Below are 19,620 nucleotides of genomic sequence, written 5' to 3' on the forward strand. Positions count from 1 at the left end.
ACAGTGAGCCTCTAAACATCTATTTCACAATAAGCAATATTGCTTACTGCCAAATAACTATATCCTGTGCCAGAAAACCAAATGTTGCCTCATTTTACAGGGTAACTGTATACTTGAGCTTCTACTAAGAAAACTGGAGTGACCTGGCTTGAATAAGCTGTTTCTTTTTGCTCAAGGCTAGCACTCTGCCACTTGAGCCACAGCGCCACTTCTGGCCTTTTTCTATATATGTGGTGCTGGAGAATCGAACCTAGGGCTTCATATATACAAGGCAAGCACTCTTGCCACTAGGCCATATTCCCAGCCCCTAAGCTGTTTCTTGTTAATAACCTTTCTGCCTCACAAAGCAGTATTCTTCTGCCTGGCAGAAGATTCCAAGAGGATCAACGCAGTGTTTCTTAAAAGACTTCAGTTGCCTCTAGCAGAACCCTTTTCCTCTTCCACAAAACCTTATAGTCAACCTCAAAGATGGAGGGGTATGTGTGCTAAGGTTTCATGTGTTGCTTGTATAGCCACCTAAAGTACTGAGGCAATTGAGCAAATAAACCAGGCCAGCATATCTTATGTCCTTGGTTTCTCGTCCACACTATACTCATTTGCTTCCTCCTGTGCATGAAATGAGGTGCTGCCGGGCTGGGGATATAGCCTAGTGGCAAGAGTGCCTGCCTCGGATACACGAGGCCCTAGGTTCGATTCCCCAGCACCACATATACAGAAAACGGCCAGAAGCGGCGCTGTGGCTCAAGTGGCAGAGTGCTAGCCTTGAGCGGGAAGAAGCCAGGGACAGTGCTCAGGCCCTGAGTCCAAGGCCCACGACTGGCCAAAAAAAAAAAGAAATGAGGTGCTGTCAAACAAGTTCATCAGGGCTGTCTTACTCTAATAAATCTTACCTCATGGGCAAGGCGGTCAAAAAGATACTGCTGTGTCACTACTTCATTCCAGTTCCGGTCCACCTCCTCCCCGAGGTGAGTGTCCTCGCACTCTTTGAGCTTGATCAGAGCTGTCACCTGTTCCCGCCAAAGACACACACACTCAAACATGGTGCCACACAATTCCCCCAGAACTAAGTTGGCTTGTAGAAGACACGTCAGGCATGGTGGTGAGGAGGCTAAATGGGTCATGTCAGATTACATGGGCTACAAAGCTCAAAAGCTGGCCAGCACTGGGAGGACTGGTTTTGCTCTCTTAAATTTAGGCTTATGAAGACCAACCTGGGTGTTGAATGCCTCTTCCGTGAGGTTCTCAATCTTCTCCTCAAAGCTGGACAGAAACTCTTCTATCTTCTTATCAACGACTTCAGAGCTGAAACAAAATATCTCAAATGAAACATTAGCGGAAACTTGATCTCGGGCAGAACTTGAAGGGCTAGGACTAAGGTGTATTCTTAAGAAAAAAGCTGAAACATCTCCCAAAGCCTTGTAACTGTACCCTAAACCAGAGAGGTAAGAGAATAGGGGAAACCCCTCTCCCAAAGCCTGCATCCGAGTTTCCAGGTGTCCTCACACTGATGGTGTCTCAACTAGGCATCCTCGCCTTTCTCGACCTTCAGTCTTCCTGAAGAGAAAAGCATTGGCGAACCCTCCAGATTGACCACAGAACTTGACCAAAATAGTGTGGGACCAGCAGAACCCTTCATCAGCCCTAGATCAAGCCATCTACTCTCCCAATCCCCCCAAGAGCTAGCACAAGCTGTAAGGAAGTACCTACAGCTCCCCACCTCCATCCAGAAAGAACAGTGCAGCCCCGCCCACTCCCTTACTTACTTGTATTTGGTTGCCTGGGTCCCCACAGTGACAGAGAATCCTAAAATCCCGGATGTATTCCTACAGGTTGGGTAGACATGATACCTACAGCCAGAGTGAGAAGTCACATGAGCTCAGGTGGATACCTCGTTCCTGTCCCCCAAAGTATGAGATATGAAGGGGGAAGGCTTCCACCTATCCTAAAGTGTCTACCCAATGCTGAATGGGATGCTTATCCTGAAGCCTGACCATACCCAAAATGCAAATTTTAGAAAGTCTGACAAGTAGTAACTCAAAGGCCTGGAGAGACCAGAGACTTGACAGGCTACTTATTCAGAACCTCAGCTGCAAAGCCAGCTCTAAACTCTTGTTTGAAGAGTTCAGTGCCAGCACTTACCCAAGGGTCTGCTTGGTTCGAAGGAAGTCAAAACAAGGTTCTTCCATATGCATCTGTAATGCAACGTACTATTCATTAGCCTAACTTGAAGCAGAGAAATCTCTACTTCTTGCCCCTGAAGTGTTCCATAAACCTCCAGAGTCTAGCATCTCTTATTGCTTATTAAGATCATAATGATCTTAATGATCATCTCTTATTCCAATCAAAGGTCTCCAACCACCCCAACACCAAGGCAGGAAGTCTGGGCCTCACAGTGGGTCAGAGACTCTTGGACACATTGAGTCCACATGCACTTACCACAAGCAGCTCCATAAGAGTATATTCCCGTAGACTCCTTGGGCCTGACTGAAAGGAGAAAGCGCAGATCAACTGAATATTCAATGGCTCACAGGCTTTTAATAATCTATCTATCCTTGACAACTTAGTTTAGGTATTATTCCCTGTCTTCTTCCTCTAAGAATTAATTACTCATGATATATACACAGTCATACATTTGAACAAGTTTATTTACCCGTCTTCCCATTAACCTGAAGGTCTGAGAACAGGAATCATATTCTACTACCTGTATTCCCAGCACTCCCAGCACTGTCACAGAAGCACACATAAACACAGAAGTGAGTCCAATAATTCTTACCCTGCCAGCTCCTGCCTGAAGGACCCAGAAAACCTATGGGACACATTCTAAATCAAGTACTTGTAGTTCAAGGCCCTAAGGAGGGCAACAGTGTGTTTTGAGATCATGAAGGGTATATCTAGAGTATCCCTCAAACAAAGAAACAAGTTAACAGGAGCTTCTGCAGCCATCCACACACAGAAACAAAGCAGGCAATAGGAAAAATACCCAAGAGGCAGAATCCAAAAACTCCCAACTCATTGCCATGATGATTTAGAAAAGGCTCCAGTTCACTAACTAGGATGGCCATGTCATAAGGCCGTAAATTTACTTCTGAAAACCAGACGTAAACCAGATGAAGAGAATAACAAAGACCCAGGGCCAGAAAGGAACAAGTTCATAAGGCCATGCCACACAAGGCTTAAACCAGGGATCTTCACAAAGCCTGTCAGGAAAGCGACTTCATGCTGGGAACTCGCCTAGTAGCAGCTACAGGAACTCCAGAACCAGGCATGTCAGGGAGCAGGGTAGATAGGCAGATTCACAGGTTCTCAGACATGACAGGGGCCAATCAACCTAAAAGCAGGCTATAAGGAGCCAATTGGAACTACTTCCTTTTTTTTTTTTTTTGCCAGTCCTGGGGCTTGTCCTCAGGGCCTGAGCACTGTCCCTGGCTTCTTTTTGCTCAAGGCTAGCATTCTGCCAACTTGAGCCACAGCGCCACTTCTGGCCTTTTCTATATATGTGGTGCTGAGGAATCGAACCCAGGGCTTCATGTATCCAAGGCAAGCACTCTACCACTAGGCCATATTCCCAGCCCCAGGACTACTTCCTTTTTAAAACTCCCCTTTCACCCTTCCAGAATGGCAGGGAAAGAATTTAAAAACAGAACACATATCTGAAAATAGAAGGAATAAATTTTAAAGACTGAGCCTTGCCATCTGTAAAATAGAAGTAATAAATCCTTCCAAATGCTGTGAAACCTGTAACGGCTCTTGTAGTCATTGTTTGCTTGGTTGTACTTTCTTTCAAACTGTTCTTTTAGCTACTCAGGAAGCTGGGAGTTAAGATTTGAAGCCAGCCAGGACAAAAAAGTCCATGAGACTCTTCTCTCCAGCTAACTAGCAAAAAGACCAACGTGGAGGTGTAGCTAGAGCAGAAAGGCAAAATGAGAGAAAGCATGAGGCCCTGAGTTCAAGTCCTAGTACACCAGCACAAAATAATAATTACAATAAAAATGATGGTTCACTGATTGATGAAGCAATACCGCACTATAATCAAAAAAGTTTCTACTTCACTAACAAACAATTTTTAAATGTAGATGCTTGAAGAGAACAGATGGCTCCAAACTTAAAACTATAGAGGTTAACAACAAAAGGTCAATTGGTTAACCTATTCTTGGTACTCTGGACCTCCTACCACACTTCAGTGCCCTAAAGGTATTTGGCCATGAACATGGCTGAACATGGGGGGCCACTGACCTGGTAGTACACAGTGACTTCAGAGTTGGCATCGCCTTTATTCAGAGCTCTCACTTTGCATAAGTGGTGGCCACCAGGCAGTTCCACCACCTGGAATTGCACCGGCATCTCCTGCTCCAGAGGCCTGAAATTCAGCTTGCTGCAAAAGAAGTAACATGGGTCACCGAAGTTCTCCTTTATCCTCTTAATCCAAAAACTAGGAAGATGCATGCAGGCCTTCCTGTCTTTTCTCCATTGCACTGTTTACCTCAGCCTCAAAAAAAAAAAAGCAGGGGTGGGGAGTTGGGGAGGCTGGGAATGTGGCTTAGCAGTAGAGTGCTTGCCTAGCATACATGAAGCACTGGGTTCGATTCCTCAGCACACAGAAAAATCTGGAAGTGGAAAAGGAAGCCAGGCAGTGCTCAGGCCCTGAGTCCAAGGAAGAAAATGAACTTTTTTAACTTCTTTGAAATGTGAGCTTAATAATAACACAGCTGTGGCTTAATGCCATTTTTCTTTTAAGGACATATAACCCTTAAAAAGAACAAAATCACCACTTACTCAACAACATATTTCAGGAAGTCCATAGATTCCTATAAAAGAAGAAAATAATAATATGTCAGTTACTCTTGACATTAATTTTACCCAGAACCTGGTATTACCAATCTAATTTCTTGGGGTAGGTGCGCATAATGGTATTAGAGAGCAGATATAGTCTGTCACCTAAAAGCTGGACAAGTCATTCAGTGATTAGGATTCAATATCTATTGTGTTTATCAAATAGTACATGGCTCACAGTGCGCTTCTTGGGGACCGCTTGGCACTGTTTCCTTGTACACTGAAATACTTTCCCCACTAATCCCGCTGTAGAGAACGTGAGCAGCGTGTCAGCCTCACCCTGTCACTGAGTGCTGGTTGCTTGCTACCTCAGATCCTTAATTGTTTTTCACCGATTTGGCTATCCTCAAGCTTCATCATTTTCATATAACAAAGTTTGTCAGTTTAAACTTTTTTTTTAACTATACAGTTCGGCTTTGTGAAACAAATTTCCAGAATCTTTTCATCTTGCAAAACCATAATTCGATACTTACCAAACAACTTCTGTTTCTCTTTCCCCCACCCACTACCAATACCTGCCAGCCCATGAAAATCAACATTCTACTTTATTTCTGTAAATTTAACTACCTTATATACCTCAAGTAAATCCAATCATCTCATTTGTAATTTACTTTGACAAAGTTTGACATACCAGTTCTGGCTATGTATGTATGTACATATGTATACAGCCCTCTTATAACTCCCCTTCTCCCACTTTTATTAAAGGCACAAATAATATGCCAAACCTCAGAAAAAGTTGCCCAGCAACTTTTCTTTGTTGCCAATTCTGGGGCTTAAACTCAGGACCTACGTGAAACTCCTTTGTGCTCAAGGCTAGCGCTCTACCACTTAAGCCACAGTGCCACTTCTGGCTCCTTCTGAGTAGTTTAGTGGAGGTAAGAGTCTCGTGGACTTTTCTGTCCAGGCTGGCTTCAAACCACGATCCTCATATCTCAGCCTTCTGAGTAATTAGGATTACAGGCGTGAGCCTGGGCATCTGACCCAGCGACTTTAGCTAAGAAAACTTTTTCCTATGAAAAAGTTGCCCAACAAAGAGTCAAATTACCTCCTAATGAGAACACTAAGATAATGGTAAACTACCAAAACCTGATTAGAGCTTCTCTTTTAGGAAAGAACTTCCAGAGTCCACGAGATTCAGGCCTAGCTTCAGTAACAGACTACTCACACTTACCGTGCTTGTAACATTCCCTTGCACCAGACCTTCCACAAAGAGTTGAGATTTGAACTCTTTGACAAATCTCAGCAAAGACTCAAGGGAAAGGCCATTCATCAAAGCCCGGTACTTGTCAATCATCGACCAACGGGCATATTCCAGGATTAAAAGCCGAACATCTCTGTACATAGGGCAACAGAGGAAAAAAAATAAAGATTTGTTACAAGAAAAGCATCTTCAAAGTAAGAAATGTCTGGTCAAGTCTCTATATATTACGTATTTCTAAAAAGAGACAATTGCCATCACAACTTAAGATGGAGGAACAACGTCACAAAATATTCAAGAAGCATTTGAGATTGCATATACTAGCCAGACACCAGTGGCTCATGTCTGTAATCCAAGCTACTGTAATCCAAGACTGACATATGAGAATTGTGATTCAAAGCCAACCTAGGCCAAGTCTCTAAGACTTTTATCTCCAATTACACAACCCCCTCCCCAAAAAAACAAATCCTGAAAGCGGAGCTGTGGCTCAAGTGGCACAGTGTTAATCTTGAGCACAAAAGCTCAGGGACAGCACCCAGGCTCTCTAAGTTCAAGCCCCAGGACCAGCACCAAAATAAATAAATAAGACTGAATACATGAACTAAGTTCAAGCCCCAGGACCAGCACATAAACAAACAAAAAAATAAAACTGCATACATGAACTGACTTACTAACCAGTACAACAATGTATTTCTTTTCTAAGTTGGAGAATAAAATATTTAACACAAGATTGACAGGTGAGTCAAATTCATCCTGTCACACACTATCTTAAACGGATTGCTGTTACTGTCTGAAGCCTCTCTAACATCCATTAATTACCGGAGGCCACTCCTAAGTTTCTATCACTGCAGTAACAACACAGTATAGGTAGTAGCTGTAGTGCAGGGCCAGCATAACACTTCCATATCTCACCTGTCCCAAATCCAGACCCAAAGAGCTGTATGAACTTGGAAAGTTTTTAATATCTGGGACTCAATTTCTTCCTTGTATGTAACACAGAGAAAGTAATAATGCCTACTATTCATAGGTTTGGAGTAAAATTCTTTGAACAGATCTAGCACACAAATCTTCAATAAACAGATACATTATTACTCTATAACACTTTAGGAAATTTTACAAGTTACTGGGTTTTTTTAAAAGTAGTACTTGTACACAATGCAGGGCTATCCAAGAGTTAGTAGATATAAAACATAACAGTTACAATGCTCTTTCCAATTGGTATTTGATTAGATTTTATAATATTTTGTGATTGGATTATTAGTTATTACGTAATGCCATAACCCCTTCTATTGAAGCTTTCCATTTCTGGTAATTTATAGGGCTCATTATAACCAAGTAAGAAATTCAAGATCTGTGAATAGGCTGTGCTATGTTAAGAAGAAGCCTGCTAGCCGTGGGAACAGAGCTGTGTCAGCTCAGGAAGCCACCTTCCTGTCATTGCACACACAGGCTCTACCTGTTTCCTGACTCACACAAAGGTATATATAAAAACTACCATTAGCCTTGTGTGTAGAGTAAGAATAAGCTCTGGTAGAAGGAAGGCCCAAAGCAACTGCCAATTAGAAGGTATAAGCATTAGCATACAGTCTTTGTTGCCTTCTTGTTCTCTTTTGGAACCTTGATGAATTCTGACTACTTAAAGTTGCCAGGTAAATAATAGGTTGAGTAATTTAATTTGGCTACTCATCACATCTTCCCCCAGTAAGTGAAACACTTCTATGTGCTCCAAATACAAACACGTCCTGTGTATACCTACTTGGCCAGAGTTTCAGGCTTGATGAGGATATTAAAGTAGGTCTTCTTTAACTGCTCAGTTATCATTGTAAAGACAGCTGGTGTGGAACTGAACTCAGTCAAGTAGTCAATAATGAGCTGAAATAGAAGCTAAAAGGAAAAGGGGGGGAAACCAAATTAAGTGGCAAAGCATGGCAATCCAGAGCAGGGAAATGCTTCTCTTCAGTATCTCACGAGGGGTGAAGCTGGTGTGAGAGGGCTAGGAATCGCAGGAAACACAGAAGCACTAACAAGTCAAGGAACTATCAAAATGCCAAAGTCTTAACATGCCTCAAAGGTGGAGTGATGATTCATTTTATCAACTTATTGAGTATTCTCAAATATTCTTTCATTCCAGTGACCTTAAATATAATTTTAATCAGCACTCCAAAATGTGACTAGTTGGAAGGGCACTACATGTACATATAAATTTTAGAAACAGTGACAATTTTAAATCAAGCTATCCTAACCAGAAACATGAGGATTTAGGATTTATACAGGTCCTATACTTTCTATTGCTTCCTAGACATTGTTTTCTGACAGGAACATTCCTTTCCATTCTTTCTTTTTTTGTTGTTTTGTTTGGTGCCAATCCTGGGGCTTGAACTCAGGGCCTAGGCTGTCCCTGAGCTTCTTTTGTTCAAGGCTATAGTGCTCTACCACTTCAGCCACTGTGCCCTTCCAGCTTATTTTTACTGGTTAATTAGAGATAAGAGTCTCACAAACTTTCTTGTCCAGGCTGCAAGGCTCAGATCTCAGCCTCCTGAGTAGTGAGGACTACAGGCGTGAGCCACAGGCACCCAGTTTGTTTTCATTCACTTCTAAAAGATTACTGCTACTATATGAAAACAGACATTGATTTTCAAACACTAATCTCAGGACTAGTGATATCATACCAAATTAGTTTTTAAACTTAGTAGCATCTTAGTTTTCTAAAAATAGAATCCTACCATCTGCAAAGAAAAATATTTTTCATTTTCCAAAAAAATGTTTTTCATAGCTTCATTTTTTTTGTAGTAGCCAATGTTGAATGACAGAGGTATTCATGGGTTATTCTTGGCATGTTCTTGGTTTTAACTTTGAAGAGTTTATTTACTGTAACATTTGCTATTTCTGTTTTATAATTGTTTTATTCTTGTTTCTTAGAAATGCCAACTGAAATTTATCATTTTTTGGCATTTATCACTATATCTGTATAATGGTTCTCCTTTAAATTCATGTAATACTCATCAACTTCTTTATTCTTTTTTTAAAATTTGTATGGAGCTTAACTCAGGGCCTGGGCACAAGACCTTATTAGCTTTTTCACTCAAGGCCAGCACTTTTCTACTTGAACTTGAGCCACAACTCCACTTCTAGTTTTAATGGTGGTTGTTGTTAGATAAGAATCTAACAGACTTTCTTGCTCAAGATGGCTTCAAACTAGAATCCTCAGATCTCATCCTCCTGAGTAGTGAGGATTATAGGCATGAGCCACCAGCACCAAGCTTCCACTAGTTATTTCTGAGACCAAGTTTCATGGACATTTCTGCCCTATACTGGCTTCAAACCATGATCTTCATGATCTCAGACTCCTGAACAGCTAAGATTGGATGTGAGTCACCAGCTACTAAACATTTATTTCTGTGTACAGCATCCTGGAACTCTATGCTTGGCTCTGTAAGAATAGCAAACATAAAATGATATTTTATATCTCTCTATGAGGAAAACAGAGTACACGTACTTACAGGTAGTTTGTGGTTGAATCCTTTCACTCGAATAATTAAACCATGTTCTCCAGCTACCAGTTTATACTCCAGTTGTGCCACATCAGCTTCATAAGCTGGTTCCGCCAGGTTATGAGTAAGGATATTGACAAAGATGTCAAAGAGGACCACACTAGGAAGTACAAAATGTAGACTGTATCATTAGTTGATAAGAAAAACATAAATAAATAAGGCTTTCTTCAATTTAAGAGTAAGAAAGTTCCCTTTTACGAAGGTCTTAATTCTCCACTTCACAATGTACAATCTGCATACTAATTTGGTCCAAGGCTTACTCAGGACTTTGTTACAAGTCAAGCAACAGTGGCTCTCACCTGTAATCCTACCTACTCAGGAGACTGTGATCTGAGGATTGAGATTCGAGGGCAGAAAAACTCAATTAATAAGCAAAAAGCCAGAAGTGGAGATGTGGATCAATGGGAGAGTGCTGCCTTGAGCAAAAAAACTAAGCAAGAGCACAAGGTCCTGAGTTCAAACCACACACACACACACACACACACACACACACACACACACACACACACACACACACACACACACACTCTCTTACAGGAGAAGAGAGGGAAGAAAAGGGAAGAGACAGCCAAGACAAATTCAAGACTCTAACCTCCAATTAACCAACAAAAGAAAAGCAAGAACTGTGCCAACCCATGAGCAAAAAAAACAAGCAAGAGCACAAGGCCCTGAGGTCAAGCCCTAGTACCAGTATACACACAAAATTGTTTGCCTGTATGTGTATATATACAATTTTTTTTAATTTATAAACTTTTTTCCCTCGAAAAGAAGACATTCATCTGAGCACCAGTGCCTCATACCTATAATTCTAGCTACTCAGGAGGCTAAATGCCAATGGTCAACAGTTTAAAAGCAGCTCAGGCAGGAAAGTTCATGAAATTCTTATCCTAAATTAAGCACCAAAAACTGGAAGTGGAGCTGTGGCTCATAGGAACAACACCCAGGCCCTGAGTTCAAGCCCCAGGACCAGTACAGAAAAAAAAAAAAAGACATTTGCTTACTTTGCTGCAGATTTCTGTATCAAAGGTGAGATCAGATGGAAACGTATATAGGCTGAAAGAGAAATAAGACTTTATTAGCGAGCACAAAGATCTGTTTTCAAACCCCTGTAAAACAGAAAACAATAAATGTTTTTAAAAAAACAAAAAGCCATAGATAAAATATAGAAATATATTATTTTAAGCATCTTTTCCCCCTGATATGTGTTTTAAGTTCTGAATAAACTACTTGTTCTTAAGTCTTAACATTTTGGTACCTTTTTTCCTATGCAGTATATTTTTATTCTTAAGGGATTTTGCTTTTGCTTAGTACTGGTACTGGGGCTTGAACTCAGGGCCTAGCAAACAGTCCCTTAGCTTTTTTTTCCCCCTAAGATTGGAGCCACAGCTCTACTTTCACTTTTTGGTGGTTAACTGGACTCACAGTTAAAAAGGTTTCACAACTTGGAAAAAATTATAGTAAGTGAAGTGAGCCAGACCCAAAGAAACATGGACTCTATGGTCTCCCTCATAGGGAATAATTAGCACAGGTTTAGGCTAGTCACAGCAGAGGATCACAAGAGCCCAATAGCTATGCCCTTATGAACGCATAGGATGATGCTAAGTGAAATGAACTCCATGTTATGGAAACGAGTGTTATATCACTGTTGTAGTTACTTTCAACATGCCATGTGAAACAGTAGCTTTGTTTGTTGATGATCTTCTTGTATCCCCTTCCTGTGGTGGTACCGCGCTATCACTGTATCTCATCTGAGTACCCTGGATATTGTATATACTGGTATTAGAACTAGGGAAGTAGACGAGAATATCAAAATCGAGAGACAAAGGATAAAAAGACAAATGACTCCAAAAGCAATACTTGCAAAACCATTTGGTGTAAACCAACTGAACAACTCATGGAGGGAGAGGGAAGGGAGGGGGGGAGGGGGCATGAGGGAGGAGGTAACAAATAGTACGAGAAATGTACCCATAACCTAACGTATGAAACTGTAAAAAAAAAACAAAAAATAAATAAAAATAAAAAGGTCTCCCAGATATTTCTGCCCAGGACTGACTTTGACCCTCAGTCTTTCTAAGTAACTAGGATTCTAAGTGTAAGCTACCAGTGCCTGGTCTCACAAGGTATATAGACACATGCAGCGAGGTCAATGAATATTTGTATTTATAATGGCTTCCAATGGGGAAAAAGTTTACTGACGTATGCATGTCAACAACATTAATGGAAGAGTCCCAATGCTGACAGAAAATCAGAGCAGAGCCTTTCACTTCCTGAGCAGCTGTGAAGACAGGGTGTGCACCTTGAGGCCTCTGGTCAGAAGTGCTCTTTTTCTTTTTTCTTTTTGCCAGTCCTGAGGCTTGAACTCAGGGACTGAGCACTGTCCCTGGCTTCTTTTTGCTCAAGGCTAGCACTCTGCCACTTGGGCCACAGCGCCACTTCTGGCCTTTTCTATATATGTGGTGCTGAGGAATCGAACCCAGGGCTTCATGTACACAAGGCAAGCACTTTTGCCACTAGGCCATACTCCCAGCCTAGGAGTACTCTTTTTTGAAGGAAGCTGAAAAAAGGTTTACATTTTGGGGGCCAGGCACAGTAATGCACATGTAATCCTAGCTAGTCAAGAAGGTCACAGTTTGAGGGTAACCCAGGCAAAAAATTTTCAAGATTCCATCTCAAAGGCTGGCTGAGGTGGCTCACACCTGTTACCCCAGCTTATGTGGGAAATATAACTAGGATTGTGACCCAGGCCAGGCCAGGGATAAATGTAAAGACACTATTTGCAAAATAACAAAAGGGGGCGGGAAGGAGTCTGGGAATGTGCAAGGCCCTGAGTTCAAACACCAGTACCTCCAATTTAAAACAAACATTTTTTGCCATTCTTATAAACCAGTATATAAGACCAGGCATAAATAAAATCAGGCATGGGAGTGCACACCTGTAATCCCTGAAAAGGGGAAGGAGAACCACAAATCCCGGGCCAACCTGGACTCAACAGTTAGACTGTCTCAAAAACAAACTGTGGAGGGCATGCTTCATGTGCACCAAAAATAAAAAAGCAAACAAAATTATGGAAACCTTATTGAGAAAATGTACAGCTGTGTGTGAAATCTGGGATGCCAACTACATGGCGCTCAAGAGCACACCAAGATGCTTCAGTCTCAGCTCCAATGTTCCACACAAGGACTGACAATAAAGGCACATTACAGTCCTCAAAGACAGGACTTTAGAGTCTGCTTAATGCTACATTGGGCTTTATTTATGCTAAAAAGCAAAAATGGCACAGGGAGGCACAGCAGGAGATTTTACACTTGTAATGTTGGATTATGCTATCTATTGTATATAAGAATAAATGTCCTCGTATAATCATTTCGTTTAAAAATAATAAATACAACAACCCAGGGTGACACTGTCCAAAAAGAAATGTACTCATTACCTGGCTTACATAATTGTAATCACTCTGTATACCATCTTAATAACAATAAAATAATAACATAACCAGTTGGGTAAAATGGTCAACTACCTGGTTCTGTTTTCATTTATCTGAAAGAAACAATTTATTATCTAAAAACAATATGTCTGGACTTGAACTTTTTATCTTCTGAAAATTAAAGAGCCTATCTGGATTTCTGTGATTGCACAAAAGCACAATTTGAATTGGACAGAAAAGACTACCTACAAAGGGAAGGGTAAGAGGAAGCAAGCGATAGACACAGGAACAAAGGATCATTCCAAGTGAAGACAGAACTATTTTAATTATTTCACTCCTTTTAGACAGACAATATATTACCTTTAGGGATTTTGAATTTGTTGTCTTTCTTATACCACAGGCAACCTTGAGGAGTATTCACAATTTTAACAGGGTATTCAGTTTCAGGGCAATCAAAAGCCTTCAACGTAAAGTCCGTGGCTAACAGAAGAAAAAAGTAATAAATAATGCATTCAGGTATTTTAATAGGATTCCTAGTAATCTATGCTACTTTGTGGCTGAAATAAACCAAATTCTAATTCTAGAGTACAATACACAGTCTTAGACTGAATGAACTCTGACAATCTATGTAAGTAAGTGTGTGTGTGTGTGTGTGTGTGTGTGTGTGTGTGTGTGTGTGTGTATGCTGCTACTAGGGCTTAAACTTAACATCTCTTGCTCCTGCTTGGCTTTAAAAGCTCAATGCTGGAGCCTACCACTTGAGCCACCCCTCCATTTCTAACTTTTTGCTGATTAATTGAAGATAAAACCCTCACAGGCTGGCTTTAAACTATGATCTGCAGATCTCAGCCTCCTGAGTAGCAGGCGTGAGCCACCAGTGCTATTTCTTTTTTTAAGCAATGTCTTTTACCAATTTCAAGTCATGTTAAATTGTTATCAGTTTTCTTCCTTTTCCTCAACAATTATAGGTGAAAGGACTTTCAATGAAGATACTTACATAATTCAATTTATGAATGAATACATTCCTGAATCAGAATGTCTTTTACCAACTTAATGGATATTTGAAAGGCTACCAAATAGTTCTGCTTAAACAAAGCCCAACTTATCATTTCAGGTAATAATTACTTTATCAATATGTAGGTGTGAAGTAGTCAAATACAACTAAGACTAAAAGAAGTTCTTACCATTCTAAAAAAGAACTGTGTTGTTTAAAGTCAAGATATAGAACTCAACTATCCAAACTAAACAATATTTTTTTAAAACACAGGATTTTTTTCCTAATTGAAGTGAGATTCACATATGCAAAATTAACCTTTTAAAGGTATTAATAGACTCACAATGCTGTATAATCGTCATTTTTATCTAGGTACAAAATATTCTTATCACACCAAAAAGAAACCCTATACCCAGTAAGAGAGCTTACCCCAGTACCCTCAGTACCTAGAAGTCATCAATCCGTGCTCTGTCTAAATGAACTTACTTATTTTCTGCATATGAACTTACATATGACCTTCCCTGTCTGGCTTCTTTCACTTGGACTAGTATTATAAAGGTTCATCCACATTATAACATGTATCTATACTTCCTTTCTTTTATGACTGGATATTATTCTAAAGTATGTAAAAAGAACAATTTTTTCTTTTTATCTTTTGGCTATTGTGAAAAGTGCTATGAATGAACAAATAACATGTATTTCTTTGGGTGCCTTTTTTTTCCAATTCCTTTGGGTATGTATGTAGAACTGCTAAGAAATAAGCATGAGAAATTAGAATAATCAAGATAATTACAATTCCTTTCCATAAAAAAAAATACCTAGAATACTTATATGACAAAGCACAAACTTTAGTTCATGCCTACCACAGAATATTGCTAGAATTCTAAAATAGGATTTATATGGCAATTTGCAAACCAATGTTCTATACAGGCACATTTGATTGGCATATAGATAATGTATAATTACTGCTATTTTACCAACCTATGTATTTGTTCTCAGCTGGAAGATGAAGATCTGAATTCAATTCAAAATTACTTTTCCACAGTTCAGCCCAAGTATTTTGAATATCTGTAAAAAGGAGAAAAACAAACTTATGCAGCAAATAATACAATGTTCAGAATTCTCCTAACAACAAACCAATCGTCAACTTGGCCTTCGAAAATTACTTGGCATCGGTGGATCATACCTATGATCCTTACTACTCAAGAAGCTCACATCTGAAGATTTCAGTCCAGGCAGAAAAGTCCATGAGACTCAATCTCAGAAGTCAGTCTAGAGCTCTGGATCAAGTTGGTATAAGTTGCCATAAGCAAAAAAAGCCAATCAGAAAAGGCCAGGCTAAAGTGCAAGGCTCCCGAGTTCAAGGCCTTGGCATTTAAAAAAAAAAAAAGATCAATTCTCCTTTTGTAGGGAAACTGCTCCCGATATATCCATCCACACAATCTACAATTTCACCTTTCAAAGTTTGGTGTCAGCAGCATCACTATCATCAGGGATACTGTTCAAAATCCTAGAATCTCAGGCTCTCTTCAGACACACTGAATCAGAACGTGTTGGTTTCATATGGTTTTCTGAAACAGGGACTTGCTGTATGTCCTGGGCCTTGAACTCTGAAGCTCCTACCTCTCCCTCCTAAGTGGTAGGGTGAGGTTACAAGAGTCTACGACCATTCCTGGGTAGAATCTGTATTTTATTAAGATCTCTAGGCAATATGCATGTACATTGACATTTAAGAGAAACTTTTCTAAACCAAAGTATAAGTTCTACCTACCAAATACCAAAACAACAGATTTTGTTTTATAGTGTAATATATATAAAACATAGCAAAAAAAAAAAAAACTTCTTACAAAGTAGAATGAGTCTTCATTTCAAAATTTAAATAATTTAAATATATACTTTTTTCCCCACAAAAAAATATTAGATGCCCATGAAAGAATAAAAGTTCCAGGAGAATTACACTTAAGTATGGGACAATTGTTAAGATGTTTTACCTTCTATGCTATATTGAGTGCCAAACCACTTTTCTTTGAGGTTACATTTTCCCTCATTAGCACCAGACAGTAGAACAAGATTTGCTTTTTGAGGAACTAGCTGATTAAGGGCTTCAGCAATGACCTGAAGAAAGTAGGAAAGGAGGGATAAAAGAAGGGAGACACATACAAGAATAATTTTAACCTAATATGTTTCTATTAAGAGAAAAGTTACATTGTTAGACACCCTGCAAGCCCTAACATCTTGAGGTTCAATGAAGAATGTACAGTTCATAAACAACTGACTTTACAAAGGTCCACTCGTTTATTAGTGTTTCAAAAACCTTATCACCAGTTTTACTGCACTGTAATTGACAAATATCAAAGGTGTGTGTGTTTTTTTTTTCTTTGCCAGTCCTGGGGCTTGAACTCAGGACCTGAACACTGTTCCCTGGCTTCTTTTTGCTCAAGGATAGTACTCTACCACTTGAGCCACAGCGCCACTTGCAGCTTTTTCTGTATATGTGGTGCTGAGGAATTGAACCCAGGGCTTCATGCATGCTAGCCCAGCACTCTACCACTAGGCCACATTCCCAGCCCTCAAGTATGGTTTTGATAAATCTCTAAATAGTGCTCATCTCAAATCCCACTAATCCAATACCCCATATTCTAATTCTCAGAAATTGCATTAACTATTTTGTATGTTTTAACACTTGAAAAACCATAATAATAGTATATAAGAGTTTGTTATCTCCTCTTATATTCAAAGGTAAACATGTAAGAGAATCATGAAAAATTACCCATGGAACTAAATATTTAAATAAGTAATCTAGCAAAATATAACCACATTTTCTGCATTCTCACAGTTTTTGTATACTTTTTATGCCCTTTATACTTTTTCATACTCTTCTTTCTCTAAAAGCAAGTTTTAGAAATAGACATCTCCTTACTTCTGGCTTGTACTCAAAAAGGAGCTGATCTCCAGTGAGGAAGTCCTGCAGTGGGTACAGCTGCATGTTTTCACACATGTTCTCCACATACTCAACTGGATCTGTCTACAAAGAGGTAAAAATTATTTCATACCAGAACCCCCTCCCATCAGACTTATCTTGTCATAACATACACATAGATTCTTTTTTCAACAATGAAACCAAAAACTTCAGAACAGACTTAAGATATAACTTCAGCTTACAAATAGGATGCTTCCATTCCAAGGAGCTACCACTTTTTTTTTTGGCCAGTCCTGGGGCTTGGACTCAGGGCCTGAGCACCGTCCCTGGCTTCTTCTTGCTCAAGGCTAGCACTCTGCCACTTGAGCCACAGCGCCACTTCTGGCCATTTTCTGTATATGTGGTGCGGGGGAATCGAACCTAGGGCCTTATGAATACGAGGCGAGCACTCTTGCCACTAGGCCATATCCCCAACCCCAAGGAGCTACCACTTTAAGAAGGTGAATCTCACAACCTAAGACTCCTACCCTCAGTCCAACAACCACTAGGTTCCAGTCATGTCGGAGTCTGTTCATGAGAGCAAACATTACACTGTACTGTTAACTTTCTACCTGTCAGATGCCCATATAACTGCAAGCCCAATAAAGACCCTAGATCCAAAGACCCAAAATGTGCCATTAGGTAAAAGTATTGAGAAGTAGAAAATAGAGTAAGTGATTACAAAAGGCTGGGATAAGGGAGATTGGAGAGAATATGGCTAATAGATATGTTAACAATTTGTTGAATATTTTAAAACAGCTTGAAGAGAGGATCTTGAGTGTTCCCCACACAAATGATGTTTGAAGAGATATATCAACTACTTTGATTTGATCATTACACATACATATGCTAAAATATCATTATACACCATAATATTATCTCCAATTAGCCACTCAAAAGCCAAAAAGAGAAGGGTGGAAAAAAAACAAAAACACCTCAAGGACAAGCCAGGTGCTGCTGGTTGCTTAGTCCTGTAATCCAACTACTAGGAGGCTAAGATCTGGGGATTGCAGTTCAGCCAAGCAGGGAAATAATCAGCAAAAGAAGCCAAAAGTAGCGGTATAGCATAAAGTAGGAGAACGACAGAATTAAGCAAAAGAGCTCAGGGACATCGCTTAGGTCCTGAGTTTAAGCTCCAGAACCAGCACAAAAACAAACAATAAAACTATTATATGGACTGGACTGTTTCCCTGTTAAATTTCCATTATAACAACTATATAGAGGTTATGTAAGAGTATGCCTTTGCAGCAAAAATAGGCTAAAAAAAATTCCAGGTGAAGTATCATAGTTACTAAATGATTTTGTAAAGAGAAGGGGAGAGAAAAGGAAGAGGGGAGTAAGAGGTCTGGGGAAAGGAGGAAAAATAGTATCTATTGGCTCATCTAGGTCAGAACATAGCACTAATAAGCACTGTACTACAATGACATTTTTCCAAAAGCTTAAAAACTTCAAAGGATGAAGTACTTATTCTGAGGAGAGATCCACAGAACTCAGGACTTCCAAAGAGATCCAAAGCACAAGCAATATTAGAACCAAAACAATACTCTATTCTAAATTGTATATTCTTTACCTTTCAACATTATAAATACCTTTCCTACATTCTTAGAGTACAAACATAGAACCAAATCTTACCCAAATTGTATTTCTATCTGTGTTTATACTTAGGGCTTTGTGTAGTACTGGGGATTGAAATCAAGGCTTCCTCCTGTTAGGCAGGCACTCTACCACTTGAGCCCTTACTGCTGGGGGCTTAGGGCCTGAGCATCTAGCCTGAGACCCTGGCTTCCTTTTGCTCAAGGCTAGCCACTTTTGGCTTTTTATGTTTACATGGTGCTGAAGGATGGAATCCAGGGCTTCATGTATGCTTCACAAGCACTCTACCACTAAGCTACATTCCCAGCCCCCTTACAACTTTTATTCTCCAAACGAAGTCTTCCTTTTTTCCTGGTCTGGTCTGGAATGTCAATCTTATTTGCTCTTCCTGTGTACACAGCTACAAGTCTAGCTTCTTACTGGTTGAAATAGGGACTCTTGAATGTTTTCCTGGGCTGGCCTCAAATTACTATCCTCCTGGATCTCTACCATCTGAATAGCTAGGATTACAGGCATGAACCACTCTGTGTACCCAAACCTTACATTCCAATAGTAAAGTCAATTCACATCCATGAAGACACCTTCTTTCTGTATCAATCAAGGGAAATGCTCTTGGCTCACTTGCAATTTCAAAGTTCAGTATTTCTAACATACACTAAGATTATTATATAGTACCTTATAGCATGTCCTCACAATATTTGAATTCCTAAACTATCATAACAAACTCTACATGACTATCAAAGAAACAAACAAGACAGATTACATACAGAAATGATTGTCACACAACAAGATCTCTGTCATCTGCCTGTCACTTGCTCAATATAAATACTCAAACATGAGCAAATTTTCAGATAGCCTCAGAGCCACTGAAAGACTACATAACAGAGAACAGAATTAAACTCTAGTGACACTTCCAAATAGAGGAACAATGTCTACAAGAGTTTCAACTTGGTCACAGATAATATTCAAAAAGAATTTGACTTCCAATACCTGCTCCTGATAATGAAATTCATTATCTTCAATTTTCTGGATCTCCTCAAAAATTCTGTGAAAGAAAACAAGGGTAGTTAG

At 39.8% G+C, this 19,620-nt stretch overlaps 1 protein-coding gene across 2 annotated transcripts in view; it reads right to left on the reverse strand.

Annotated features, from left to right (window-relative positions):
- Nucleotides 1-19,620, reverse strand: part of Nrdc (nardilysin convertase) — a 64,314-nt gene that overhangs the window by 696 nt on the left and 43,998 nt on the right. For both annotated transcript variants that reach the window (XM_048351292.1, XM_048351293.1), the window contains 16 exons: nucleotides 19,540-19,594; nucleotides 16,918-17,022; nucleotides 15,989-16,112; nucleotides 14,979-15,065; nucleotides 13,364-13,483; nucleotides 10,581-10,632; nucleotides 9,529-9,679; nucleotides 7,785-7,912; nucleotides 6,002-6,164; nucleotides 4,774-4,805; nucleotides 4,234-4,372; nucleotides 2,437-2,484; nucleotides 2,140-2,192; nucleotides 1,764-1,847; nucleotides 1,212-1,302; nucleotides 891-1,007 (listed from right to left, as the gene is read on the reverse strand). In XM_048351292.1, coding sequence (XP_048207249.1) covers nucleotides 891-1,007; nucleotides 1,212-1,302; nucleotides 1,764-1,847; nucleotides 2,140-2,192; nucleotides 2,437-2,484; nucleotides 4,234-4,372; nucleotides 4,774-4,805; nucleotides 6,002-6,164; nucleotides 7,785-7,912; nucleotides 9,529-9,679; nucleotides 10,581-10,632; nucleotides 13,364-13,483; nucleotides 14,979-15,065; nucleotides 15,989-16,112; nucleotides 16,918-17,022; nucleotides 19,540-19,594 — 1,549 coding nt within the window. The remainder of the gene's footprint in view (nucleotides 1-890; nucleotides 1,008-1,211; nucleotides 1,303-1,763; nucleotides 1,848-2,139; nucleotides 2,193-2,436; nucleotides 2,485-4,233; nucleotides 4,373-4,773; nucleotides 4,806-6,001; nucleotides 6,165-7,784; nucleotides 7,913-9,528; nucleotides 9,680-10,580; nucleotides 10,633-13,363; nucleotides 13,484-14,978; nucleotides 15,066-15,988; nucleotides 16,113-16,917; nucleotides 17,023-19,539; nucleotides 19,595-19,620) is intronic.

Source organism: Perognathus longimembris, chromosome 7 (assembly GCF_023159225.1).
Source record: "Perognathus longimembris pacificus isolate PPM17 chromosome 7, ASM2315922v1, whole genome shotgun sequence".
Lineage (NCBI taxonomy): Eukaryota > Metazoa > Chordata > Mammalia > Rodentia > Heteromyidae > Perognathus > Perognathus longimembris.